The sequence below is a fragment of the Rhinolophus sinicus genome, chromosome 15 (assembly GCF_057876585.1).
Source record: "Rhinolophus sinicus isolate RSI-liver-muscle chromosome 15, RSI-T2T, whole genome shotgun sequence".
In the NCBI taxonomy this organism is placed as follows: domain Eukaryota; kingdom Metazoa; phylum Chordata; class Mammalia; order Chiroptera; family Rhinolophidae; genus Rhinolophus; species Rhinolophus sinicus.
The window spans coordinates 21,886,963-21,901,086 of record NC_142515.1 but is presented as its reverse complement, the minus strand read 5'-3'; the positions used below and the strand labels follow the sequence as shown (position 1 = coordinate 21,901,086).

Here is a 14,124-nt window from a genome sequence, read left to right as displayed (position 1 = left end):
GCATATCAAGTGCTTCATTTGTGCCACCCCTGGTTGGTGAGGGGCATCACACAACTGCAGGGGACCATTCAGCCTTGCACCCTGTGCTAATGGTGTCCCTGGACTTGTGCAACACAGCAGTAATGGTGAATACAAATGTTTCGATTGAGTTTCTCATTATTGGATCTTCTGTTTGCTTTCTACTTGCTGTTTGAGCGGCATTGTAGGACCCCACGGACTCTGTTTGCCTTGTGCTCACATTATTAGGTCTTTCTGACTACTGTATGTCACTTTGTATTAGCACAGCTGTGTGGAGTTGTTCCTAATCCCGTCCTACTTCATCTATCCTCTTGGCTTTCTTCCTTAGCTATTTCACTTAGTCTGTCTGCTGTTCCATGTCACTTCACTGACATCAAACTTGTATGATAGCAAATGGGTCGCTGTTTTCAACAGGCAGCTAGTTACACGTTCCCTTTGTCAGCCCGATCACTGTCCAATTGATGAATCTATCAACATACAAATGGTATCTGTCATTCAGAATTTGAACCTGGCATGTGGTAAGGTTAAAAGATGCAAATGTGGCAACCTGCTACCATTCTGGCCGGTTTGCCAATCCAGGGAGAGTATGCAAATAAACTTTAATTTGGGGGAGCAATGGAAGCAGACAGAGGCAGAAATTTGATCCCAATTTTACTGTGTATATAGATTATTTCAGTTACTTACTTTATCTCACAATGAAAACATGTTCTTCTGATTTCATCTATGCCAGTACCCTGCCTTGAACACATAGCAGTTATAGAAAAGTGAACAATCTAGGGTATTTCATATTAATTTGCTTATAATTCTGAATTTGAATAGAGATGTATTCATAGAGCCCTGAACTCTGAGAACAGGCCTGCTTTCATTCTCTTAGTGATCTCTTTTTCCTCCCTTCCCAGGACAGTTCAAAGTGACTAGAATACTGCAAGACCTCTTACAGCTCGCCAGAAAGGGTTCTCTCCAAGCCCTAATTGTGACAGCAATGTCTGCTTTATTCTGTATATAATTTATCAAATTTCTTTATGGATATTTAAACGTTTTAGTGTTATTTAAGGCCTATAATTGCATCTTGTGCTGATTATTCCTGTATTTTCATTTTTCTCTTTGGAAGTTAAGAATCCATCAGTTCATAATCTTTTTTAGTTTTTGGTTTAATCTTTTGTTAGTTTCCCCCAAATTGCTTTTCTGCTTTCAACCCTGACTTACTCCCTCCAATGCTCAGGTTAAGAAGAATGCTGTTTGTGCTCAGATTTTAACATTTCTCTATTGACAACTTGTTTACATTTTCCTTTTGATTGCTCCATTGATGAGGCTGAAGACTAAACTCCCTGCAGTGAATGGTTCAGTGGGGGACAGGCCTAGTCTCCAAAAGCATGATTAGAGAGGAGGGGTGTCTTTTGTTGTTGTTGTACTGCTTACCAGCAAGAAGGTCCAGAAAACAGGACTTCTCCCCAGGAACTCAAAACCTAAAAGAATGTGGCTCTGGATCAGATGCAAAAGTTTAAGCATATTGGGTGTGGGGGTGTGAAAGGGAGCCCCAAGGAAAATTTAATTTTCAGTCTAAGAAGCCTAACTCACACGAACAATTTCTCCTAGAGTAAGGCCCTTTCCAGTCAGATCTGTTGGTGCTATCGAGCTGGTATTTCAAGTATGTCCATCTGCATTTAAACGAATTGCTCCAAGACAATCTGATTATGCGGTAGTTACTTTGGTGAGAATAGCGCCTCAGTGGAATGGAAACTTCATTTTGAGTCTAATATTAGACCTTGCTTTGGAAAATTCCTTTTAAATGATCACAAGCTGGGAATAGCAAAAGAATTTAACTTTCGACAGACAGCATTGACCAAGAATTTTTAACTGCTTATGTTTGGGTCCTTGGGAAAGCAGATGTGAGAAACTGACCAGACTGAATTGACTAGACTCGCGTTGACTTGACCCGATGCGGTGTTTATATCTATTGCTGATAAGTGTCCCTCCTAGTCTCATTTGCTGCTGAAAATATTTTCATTCTTTGAGCATGAGCACGCTAAGGATGAAAATTGTTGGGATGCCTAATTGTCTAACAATCTAACCTTCTAGGCTTCCAGACATTGTTGCCTGTAAAGGGGTCTGAGCCAAAGCAGGAAAGGGCCAACAAACCTGCAGAACCAAAGGCAGTTTCTGAGTAAGTGCTGGGAACTTGATCAGAGCTGGCCTTCAGGGAATAGTTTGTCTGGCTGGTTGCATCTGAGTGAACTGGCTCAACTCACAGTTTTAAGTAAACTTTATTTAAAGGACTCTCCCCACCCCCATCTTACCCCCCAAAAACCCACCCTGTGATTTAAGAAACCGATCAACATACATGCATGTTAACGGATTTTCTAGACTATGAAATTTCTAGACTATGTCAACTTGGCTTAACTAAGGATGAATCTCAGATGCCTCACCTGCCTTGAATTGGAAGCACCAATATTGGTGTGAGAGATGCATTTAATATTTTAAAAGATCTTTCTGAGGTTGAAATGCATCTTTTAGTCATAGTGTAGTTTAGTCTTTCTCTGACTAAGCTGGTCGTAAGTTGGTGGTACCTTAGAATTGAGGTAGCACATTCATAAATTAATAGGAGCTACCGTGTATTGATCATCTGGTGGATCTAGGCCATCTTTGCTGTAGGTACCAGTATGGTCTCTGATATTCACAACAGTCCTGTGGGCAGCAGCATTATGATGAGCCCTCTTTGGAGGTGGGGAGACTGAAGTTCAGAAAAGTTCTGTAGTTTGCTTGTAATCACACAGCTAGTAATGGCTAATTAAATGGCAGTGCTGATGTTCAAATCCAGGGCTGTTCGACTTCAGAGCTCATGTTCTTCCATGGGTCACATTTTTCGATATTTACTGGGTTTGAAATTAAACCTGAGAAATTTAAGACAATTACTCATTAATTAATTTTGAAAGGATAATAATAAACCCATTACATGTTAACATAAATAACATTCTTATTAAAAATCACTATTTTCCAAAACAAAAATAGTATCACTGTTTTACCTTTTTTGCATATCTCTTTATTATCTAGCTAATGGAAGGCAGCTGGACTGTCTTCTTCATTTAATCTGTGCAGTACATTGTTTTAGTTGAAATGTATGAAGAAAATCTGGCCTCACACAGATATGTATTTGGAAAAGGGAGGACTATTTTAATAGCCTTCTTGGATAATCATGGATATTCTCTTTTGGTGCAGTTACATTAAAATCCTTTGGTCTGAAATCCTCCAGAAGAATTCTGAATAGTATATGTAGATACTCACCTACTCCAGGAAGTAGAGTTTAATTCCTACCCCTCACCACTCCCTGAGGGTGGGCTAGACTTAGTGACTTGCCTCCAAAGAATAGAATTAGGGAAAGGGGAACATGAGTAACTTTCCAGTGGAGTAACCTGGATATAATACCTTAACCGAGTGGTAAAGGTGACTGCCGAACGTGATGTCATGTGGCAGCAAATGCTGCTTCTCTTTTCCTTAATGTCACAGGCTCGTTTTATTCATTTTTATTTTTTTTTTAAAGATTTTATTGGGGAAGGGGAACAGTGTGTACTTCCAGGACTTTTTTTTCCCCAAGTCAAGTTGTTGTCCTTTCAATCTTAGTTGTGGAGGGTGCTGTTCAGCTTCAAGTTGTTGTCCTTTCAGTCTTAGTTGTGGAGGGCACAGCTCAGCTCCTGGTCCAGTTGCTGTTGCTAGTTGCAGGGGGCATAGCCCACCATCCCTTGCGGGAGTCGAACCGGCAACGTTGTGGTTGACAGGACATGCTCCAACCAATTGAGCCATCCGGGAGCTCAGCGGCAGCTCAGCTCAAGGTGCTGTGTTCAATCTTAGTTGCAGGGGGCACTGCCCACCATCCCTTGCGAGACTCGAGGAATTGAACCTTGTGGTTGAGAGCCCACTGGCCCATGTGGGAATCGAACCGGCAGCCTTCGGAGTTAGGAGCATGGAGCTCTAACCGCCTGAGCCACCAGGCCGGCTCCGTTTTATTCATTTTAAAGAAAATGTGTGCCACATACCAAAGTCGAAATAACTGTGCTTTGTCTGATAATCATTTTTTCAAATAAAATTGATGTTCATTGGAAAAAGTGGCTAGAAACAATTGCACAAGTGCTTTTCCTCAAGACACTGTCATACTTTAGAATGCAACATAAGTGTTTTATGGCACTTCCCATTTTGTCACATAGAATAGTGAAAGCCAGGTACTTGGGAGTCAGGATTTAATGAAATTAATCACGTTCACTGCTTCGTCAAGGATATTCTTAAGAGAAACGTGCCCCCACCTTCCCACCCCCCCTTATACTGTGAGTATGTGGTGGTGGAGAATGCTATGGCAGTGACCACTGGTACAGTTTCCCACCACTACCTTCATTTGTGCTCAGGTATCTGCCCCATTTGTTTAAATATCAACACAGTGAAAAGGGCCAGGAACATTTTAGTACTCTAATGAAAATCGTTTGACTTGGCAGACCTCCTATGACAGGGCCTTAGGCATCCCTAGGGGGTCACAACCACATTTTGAGAATTATTCTCCGAAAGTAAAGTAGCCGTTGCTGAAAGGTCGCAGAGGAAGAGCTGACATTACTAAAGAGCAAATCCATTAGGAAACAAATGGTGATGTGGGGCCAGCGCAGTGTGTGTAGGAGGTGATCCTCTTCTGGCTTAACGGGTCTTGCTTTTGATGGCTCATGAAGCTTTTCCATCTGTTTGTGGTATTTCCATCCCATTTTGAAATGCTGAGATGCAGACTTTGATAATCTGGTTTCTGTATTTGCTGCTGTTCCTACTGTAATCATATCTAAGATTTTATTCAGGAAATTCAGAAAATTACTTCTTAAACTTTGTTTTCTTTTCTTTCAAGGTAAATCTCACCTGGCTATTGTACAGCGAGTAAACAATGAGGGAGAGGGGGATCCATTTTATGAAGTTCTGGGAATTGTCACCTTAGAAGATGTGATTGAAGAAATCATCAAATCTGAAATTCTAGATGAGACAGACTTATACAGTGAGTAGCATTGCCTGAGTAATTTCCCCAAATCTTTGCTTTTTGGGTCATGTTGTTTGTGAATCATCTGACATCTCCCCAGTTGTTGTCTGCCTCTGTTTCTAATTGTGCAGTATGTGTGTAGGCTGTGTACAACCTGTCGGTGTATTCCTGTGCCTTCTACAAGGGAAAGAAGCAGAGGTTGGTCCTGTAATGTCAGCTGGCATGTTTTTTGGAAAAGTCAGCTGCTTCTAACAATTGATCTGGGCATTGCTTGACCCTGAACAGCCAAGTCCATTCTTGGTTTTTACGTTTATTTTACATATGGAAAAAGAATTAATTGTTCTTTACTAAATTTTCATTTTTCACAATGAGGTAAGTTGTTCAGATAAATTTCTGTTTCTACTTAAGATCATAATTCAAGTACTTAAAAAGTGAGAAGGATTTGTTAAACTGATGGATAGCAACTGTTTTATTTTTCTTGTTCCCATGGACCTGAATAGAGGTGAGGTTTGCAAGTACAGTTTTTCTGGGGCAGCGGTGGTGGGTGGGGGTATAAGAGGCAGGACAATGTGGACTACACAATAACAGTGTGTTTTTCCCTTTTTCTGCTTCTGTGCCTTCTTGGGGGTGGGGTGGGGACTGGCTTGGATCAAGGCAGGGGAGGGGGAGTATCCATACCTGTTTGCCCAGGAGTGGGCTAGATCCTGGGCTGATCATTGAACCTGGATCATTGGACTTCAACTTTTCTCAGCCTCACTCTTAGCAAAGTAAGACTTTTTCAAGAGTTTCATAGTACCAAAGATGGCCGAAGGCTTGAGAAGTTTGGGATCTCAAACGTCTCAAGAGAAGGATCCTTTGGGCACTGTTTGTCCTGTTTGGCTTTTGAAACATTTGGAGGGGGGAATGTATCATTCAGATGGCCGAGGGCACAAGGGACAGAGCCCGTCTTGCTCAGAGCAGAGTGATTTTCTTCAGTTTTACTAGAAGGGAAGGTCCTTCATTTTAAAACTGAGAAAGTCTTCCATGCACCCTTAAAAGAATAAATTTTATATTTAGCCAATGATTTGCTTCTGAAATGTAGCTTATTTTTTTCCCTCACTTCTGTATAGTATTCCTTAAAAATACCAGTTCGTATGTGTTTTATCCTTTTGACACTTGGAAAGTAGTCAGAGGTCTCAGAAAATATTGTCATTTGTGTGTTTATATTCTTTTCATTCTTCCTCACAGTGACTATTTAGTATCAAGTGTGTGTGTATATTTATGTTTCCCTAGGGACAGTACTCATCATAAGAAAGATAATTTAGACATGAGATCTTATGTTTGCACTTCAGTTATGTTCTTTCAAACCTGATTAGGCTGATTTCATACAGAAGTATTGCCTAACACGACTTACTGATATGAAATGCTAAACCTTTGGTTTCCCATGTATTCTTATTTAGATAGGAGATCAGGGAGGGTGACTGTCCTTGTCATTAGAAAATTATTTTTAAATTTTGTGTTGATTTATTCTGTCTGATTCTCAAAAGAATTTGAGATAGAAGAAAATTACACGTTGTGACCCTCATCTCCCCAGGACAAGCCTAGTAAGCAATCTGTTTTGCCTTAGGCATGAAATGGCAATGCAGACTCATGGTTCTTGGGAAAGGAGCAAGAGACTGGGGCCTTGTCTTTGACCTAGTTTTTTCTTGATCATTACTTTATCCAGAAAAATACTTGAAAGTTTTGCAGTAGACACTTTCTAGATCAGGGGTTGGCAAACTACAGCCCACGAGTGCCTGCCACCTGCTTTTGTATGGCCGACAAGCTAAGAATTATTAAATCTTTGGGGAAAAAGTCAAAAGGATAATTATTTTGTGACAGGCAAAAGTGATGTGAAATTCAAATTTCGTGTCTGTGGTAAAGTTTTATTGGAACACAACCATGCTAATTCATTCACATATGGCTGCTTTTGCTAAACAGCAGAGTTGAATAGTTATAATAGAGACTATGTGATCTGCAGAGCCTGACATACTTACTATCTGGCCCTTTATAGAAGAGGTTTGCTGACCTCTATTCTGGGTCACTTTCTTTATATTTGCTTGACCTTGAAGATGTCATGATCTGAGGTAGAAATGAAGTTACCAGATGTTACTATTGAAGTATTGTTCTATGAAAATGTTTTGTTTGTTTCTTAAGAAATTTTGTTTTGTGTTTCTCTTTGAGCACAGGCTAGGAGCCCCTTAAAGGCAGGGACACACTTGCTGTGTATCTTCTGTAACACAGTGATGGTTTGTCACTGCAGTGTGGTGACATTGGGTAGCAGGAGACTGAGTATACACCAGGTTATACCCTCTGTGCTATGTGGTTATGTAGGTTCTATGAGGGGAGGGTTTTTGTCCAAGGCTGCCCATTAATGTACTTGTCAGGGCTCTCAGCATCTTCATGAAGTGTATTTATAGCTGCTACTATTCAGGTTGTCTGTTATTTGATGGTGTTATGACCATGCGGCACTGATTTGATGAGAATTCTCTCTCTCTTCCTCTCCATGTGGTGTTTGCTCGTAGAGTGCTCACTATCTTTCCAGTATATTTTGTCATTTTCATTCAAAAAGAGCCCTTATCTAAAGGAATTCATTTCCTTACTTTTTTCTTATTCTTTCCACAGCGGATAACAGAACGAAAAAGAAAGTGGCCCATCGTGAAAGAAAGCAAGATTTTTCTGCCTTTAAGCAGACAGACAGCGAGATGAAGGTTAAAATATCACCACAGCTTCTCTTGGCCATGCACCGTTTCCTAGCAACAGGCAAGTGCAGCTTATCACAGTTTGAAATCTGTACCAACCCTGGAGCGTGTTTCTCACCCACCACTGACTGGGGTGGGCTAGGGGTGGAGACTGGGAAATGGGGTGAAAAGTAATGCCACTTTTGTGTTTTGTTTTTGTTTTTTTGTTTTGTTTTTGTTTTGTTTTTTTCTTTTCAAATTCTCTCCTCTCCTATGTTCAGTGTCGGCATGAACTCTGAGACATTTACCAGGGGTGGACCAGTAACTTAAAATTGGTCTGAAAGGTAAGGATGAATGTTAGTGCCACACTGCATGTAAACAGTAGGCCAGGTCATCTGCTTCCAGCTCAGTCCATGGGAGAGCCAGCTGGCGGAGTAGGCTGACAGTGCGAACCAGACACCACCTCGTGTGTTGGACAGTTGAGTAATTCTCTCTTCAGCTTGCCTTGGAAAAACAGTTGGATATCAATGATAACACAGGTGCTATGATTTGCAAAGAAGAACAATAGATTTTCAAAATTAAATCTTTATCCTTTATGGTTTTATTAAAATCAGAAATTCTAAGAACTTTGACATGGATTTTTTTGATGGCCTCTTCAAATCAGATTGTTAACTTGCGCCCATTCCAGGAGGCAAGTGTACACATTTTTAAAACCACCAACCCAGCCGGCACTGACTGCTCCAGAGAGGTCAAGGTTGAATGGACCTAAGAGACTGACTAACCCTTCTCACATCCCCAGTGGCTGTCTAGGTGAAGGGTGAGCTCTCTTGGCCAGGGGAAGTATGAGAAAACCTGAAAGTACCCAGTGACCTGTAGAAGACGTCTTGTCCAAGATGGGCAGCCAATGCCTTTCAGCTGCGTGCAGTGTACTTAAAATACTTTGAAAAGAAGGCTAACCGCAGTCATGTGATGGAATGTTACACACTCTGTAAGATCACGTTTTCAGATAATGGAAATGCTCACAATATAATATTTACAACACGGGAAAATAACTCATAATTTATTAAAATGAGAAAAAGCAGGATATAAAACTGTGTACAGGAAGATTATAGTTGTGTTTTTGTATGTACACACACCTACACACTGGCACACTAGCCTTGGCAAGGTCCTGGAAAGAAATGCTCACCAATTGCTCAGAATGGTTATGAGTGGTTGGTTTATAGGAAATTTTTATTGTCCTCTGTCTTTTTCTGTATTTCCCAACATTTCTGCAATGTACTATCTTATTTGTTAATACAAAGAACGTCACAGAAGAATTTAGAGAATTTATAATTTTTGCATAGAACATAATTTAACAAATTTAACCTATAAACAGTCTTTTTAACTTGCCTGTTATTCTTTCTCTAATTCTGATAATATTGTTCTCCATCATTTAAGAATCACGATTTAAAACGAAATGTTATCCTACTCTGCCTCTGAGGTACCATAAAGTTTCAGTAGAGCACCGTTAAATCAGTAATTTTGGTTTTTATTTTAAATAACATTGATGTCTTTGTAAATATAGGTCAACATACCTTTTTTTTTTTTAATTAGCAAGTTGGAGTGCATGTTGATGTGTGCACGTGCCTTGATTTTATTCTGAATCTCTCCGTGTGCCTCGTTCCCAGACTCTCTCAGGGCAGTTGAATGGGAGAATGAGATGTGGGGCACTGTCTCGTGCACCTGTACTAATTCACGCCTAGATGCTTCCTGACCTTTGCTTCTTCCCGTGGCTGTTGTTGGACAGTCAGACTCCTGTGGCTGGTGAAGGGCATCCTGGCAGTCAAGGAGCCTGCTTCTGGGTGATTTTCATTTATATCAGTCAGAAAACTAGGGTATTTTTATGAGAACTGAAACCAACGACAGGTTGAAAGGAAAAATTTTACAGAAACAAATATGAATTTTCAGCCTTTTTGATTTCTCCCAGGTAATCTGCCCCCAGTGGATCACCACATGGAAGTCTCGTTAATCCATACTGTGTCACTTTGATTCCAAGTATTCTTGTAATCTAAACACCTTAATCACTAGTATAATTTTTTGCCATCCATTTGAAGTGTAATATCAAGTTGTGTTTATATCTATAGAAGTAGAAGCATTTAGCCCATCCCAGATGTCAGAGAAGATCCTTCTAAGGCTGCTAAAGCACCCCAATGTCATCCAGGAACTGAAGTATGACGAGAAGAACAAGAAAGCCCCAGAATACTACCTCTACCAGCGAAACAAACCTGTAGACTACTTCGTTCTCATTTTGCAGGTCAGAAGAATTATTCAATAGTTGTTTGATCTCACTGAGTACCCATCCTTCTAGTTCTGAGGAGATGTGGTGTAGGTGAATGGGTGTCAGGGTTTATGGACATACTTCTGGGGTAGCCGTATACATAGGAGAATTTCATCTTCCTCTTTTCATATCTGTAAAATAATTCCAATATAAAGTAATGTCATTAGTTAAATTTCCCATACTGAAGGGCACTTAGTGATTGCTGAGGCCCTGAGTCAAATGAAGAATGGTGAATTCAATTGTTAGTTTTTGAAGACTTTGGGGGAATTACCTGTACATGTCTAAATCTTGGCTGGGCGTTTGAAATGTCAGTGTCTTGAGTTCCTTAGGTCCTCTTTATTATCTTTATTCCCCGCCCCCCCATTAGGATTTGGTCTTACACACCTTCCTAGAGATATCCTACTATCTCTTCCCTTAACACTATCAAAATAGTTCATTTATTATTGTTATTCCTGGTTACTAACCAGACTGTGTTTTAAAGAGGAACTAATGTGATAATCACAGTCCGTCATGGCAATGGTAACTTGATTCCTTCTCACTGTAACATAATCCACTATATAAGGTGGGAAGGTTGATTCAATCTGAACTCTCCTTGGGGGGTTTGGTGCTTGACTTACAGGAGGCCTTGTAATATCACAGTTTCACTAAGTGGAGCATAGTCCTTGGCTTGGAGACTAAGATGGACATTATAATGAATAAAGTGCTAGTTCTATTGATTTCTCGTACCTCTTTATTGAAGAATTTACTTTATAGGAAATCTGAGTTTATTTCAATGTTAGCCCCTTATGCATTCTCGTATTTCTTGATTATTTCCCAGATACGAATTGGAGGTAGTGTTATAAGAGTGTAATTAGTACTTTGTAGGCCCTAAAATTTACTTGGGTCCAGCAGGGTCCCAATTATCTAAATTAATTAAGAAGGTTCTTTTTACTTGACAGTGACTCCTATCAGATACCTAGATATCAGGAACTCGGGAAAGTATTGCGTTCATGTTTGTGGTCATGCCCCATGTTTGGACAATATTGTGGCATCTGGAAGCAGAATGGAGGAGCTGTAGAAAAATCCATGGATTGGTTAACTGATTGCATGTCACTTTCCTGTAGTGTTTTTTGGAAACTTCTCTTGGCAGGTTTTCTAATTCAATACCCTGATTTGTCTACTAACCTCAGTCTCATTCAACCCCAAATTATGTTTTTCTTGTATGGGAGATAGACAAGCTTAAAACTCTGAGGGCTGTTGGGAATTTATGTGCTGTAGGGAGGGAATAAAATATTCATGTTTCTCATTAAAGCTAGAGAAACTTTGAATTACATTAAATGTGGTTCTTTAGGACAACTTTGAGGATTGACATTATGAATTTCAGTAGTAATACTAGAAACTATGTGGCTTTCAATTGTTGATTTTTATAGTTAGTATTTATGAAGTTGTGTTTCAGTATTGCTCTGTTGATGTATAAGAAAGCCATTTCCTGGCTTATGGATCTAAAAATAGATGTTATGGAAGCAGTACTTCATAATCCCTGTCCATTTACAAGTAAATCTTTCATATGAAGATATTTTTGATAAGGCATTTATGTATATGTACCTGTATTGGAATACCTGTGTCATGTGTGTATTTATATAAATGTGACACGTTTTCTGAACTGTTGAACTGAGGACGCCATGGGGGTTTTACAAATCGTGTAAGTGCTGAATTTAATGGAGGTGTTGAAACTATAGAATTTGATGAAAATCATGTTCTTGCAGGCCAGCCAATTACCCGAGTTACCCAGAGTATAACAAAATGAAATATTATAATACCTGTCAATCTATCATCATCTACAAAGTATATTCCAGCCTAAAATATCAGTTATAAATATAAATATATATGGGTTATATAGAGTGTGTTCCTCTGCATTTCAAGGGCATTAAATTAGAAGATGGCAGTAGTACCTGCCTTCCCTCCTGGCCCAGTGCTAATGGTCCGTCCTCTTCTGCAGATGCTAGAGAAAAACTCTAGTCATTGAAGGAATATAATTATAACATCACTTTGAGTTTAAACCCCAGATAAAATAAAGTCTAATTTAGTCAAAGCAAATGATGTAAGTAAGCTTAATGAAAAGAATATAAGCTACCAGGCACATATCTCTTACTGTGTTTCCCTGAAAATAAGACCTAACTGGAAACTAAGTCCTAGCGTGATTTTTCAGGATGACATCCCCTGAGCATAAGCCCTAATGCATCCTTTGGAGCAAACATTAGTATAAGACCCGGTCTTATTTCTCGGGATACACGGTACGTCATATGTATTAAAAGGCTACAACTTAAGTTCTATCTGAAAAACTAGATTTTTTAAACTAAAATATATTGGGGGGTCCATTAGGGCATTGATACAAGCACAATAAATAGTGAAAGAAAACTTGATTGGCTCTGCATGCCTTACATAACTTTAAAAAAATAATATATATATATATATATTTTTTAATATATATTTATATATTTTATATATATTTATTATATATATATATATATATATATATATATATATATATATATATATATTATATGTATATATAAAGTATGTCCTGTCCTGATATATATATAAAGTAGAAATGGATAGGAACATAATTTTGGTGGAAATTTTTTCTACCATCATAAAAGAGCAAGCATACCAGGTAAATATGCTAAGAGTTTTGAATTGCATAACTAATAAAATAAAATAAACAGAAAATTGGAGAAGAGTAAATATAAAGCCAGAACTGAAAGAAATGCACTTATTAAAGTTTTATGTGACTCGTGCATAACAATTGGTCATTTGCTATGTCACATGTAAGTTCTAGTAAATTCAGAAAGATAGAAATTTCATATAACTACCTGCATAGATCATAATGAAATAAAATTCGACATAAAAATGCATAATTGACAAATACTAAGCCATTTCAAAATTGTGATTAATTCTCTTACAAAGGTTTTATAACATGTAAACATGGTTTCATTTGTGTAAAAGAAAAAGCTGCATTTTTCCTTTTACACAAACACACACACACACACGAATTATCTCTGGAAGGTTATTCAAGAAACTGGTACCCAGTGATTGCCTCTAAGGAGGAGACTGGAGCACTAGGCATAGGGTGGAAAGAAAACTTATTTCTCCCTTTGAATTTGAACTTCTTCCCATGTGTGTACTACCTATTTAAATAAATACATAGTCATTAAAAATAGCATTAGTGGCAAATTAAAAGTCCTAAATAGCAACCGAATTAGGGAGAAAATATATAGAATGTCACAAAATATATAGGATGTCATACAAAACGATTAAGTAATGTAAACACCATATGTGTAGTATGTCAGTTTTAAGAAATTATATTCCTCTAAGCACTTAAATCTTTAAAAAGTAGATATCTAAATCTTTAAATAAATAAATAAATAAATAAATACCAAAAAGGTTTTTAAGCTGTGAAAAAAAAGTAGATATCTATAATTATCTAGAAAAAGAACAAAGCAACAAACCAAAAAGAACAAATTAAATAATAAAGATTGCCTTGAAAATAAATTTTTAAATGGAAAAGATTTACAACCCATAAAAATATCAAGATTTGGTTCTTTGAAAAGAGTAACAAAATTAATATTCTATTGGTATAATTAGTGTAATAACAGAGGAAAAAAACAAAATAAGAAATTCTCTCTTCTCCACCAAAAGCAGCTAGAATCAAAGGAATCACTTTTTTCCCTATATGGGAAAAAATCATATTATGGAACGCTAATAATATGATTTCTCTTCCACAGATTATGAATTCAGTAAATAAAAAGAATAACAGGAAAACAAAAGGAATAGCTTATTTTCTTTGTCAATTATGTAATTTATAGAAAAAGAGCACATTTTTTTCTGGTGTTAATTTTTCTTGTTGATTTCATGCCTCAGAATTTTAGTTGTTATTCAGTTGTCCCATCCACACTGTCTTTTTTAGGACTTCTGACATGGATTCAAAGGGATTTTTTTCCCTATAGAGTGAAATCTGTTCTTTTGTGGAGATGGCAGGTAGCATCTTAGACCTTACACAGCCCTTGACGATGCTGGATACCATTTCACTTGCTATTGGGAGAGGAATTTAA

At 38.2% G+C, this 14,124-nt stretch overlaps 1 protein-coding gene across 2 annotated transcripts in view; it reads left to right on the top strand.

The window, feature by feature from the left end:
• CNNM2 (cyclin and CBS domain divalent metal cation transport mediator 2) overlaps positions 1 to 14,124 on the top strand; it is a 140,716-nt gene that overhangs the window by 105,934 nt on the left and 20,658 nt on the right. For both annotated transcript variants that reach the window (XM_019725030.3, XM_019725029.3), the window contains exons 2-4: positions 4,892 to 5,035; positions 7,661 to 7,798; positions 9,840 to 10,009. In XM_019725030.3, coding sequence (XP_019580589.1) covers positions 4,892 to 5,035; positions 7,661 to 7,798; positions 9,840 to 10,009 — 452 coding nt within the window. The remainder of the gene's footprint in view (positions 1 to 4,891; positions 5,036 to 7,660; positions 7,799 to 9,839; positions 10,010 to 14,124) is intronic.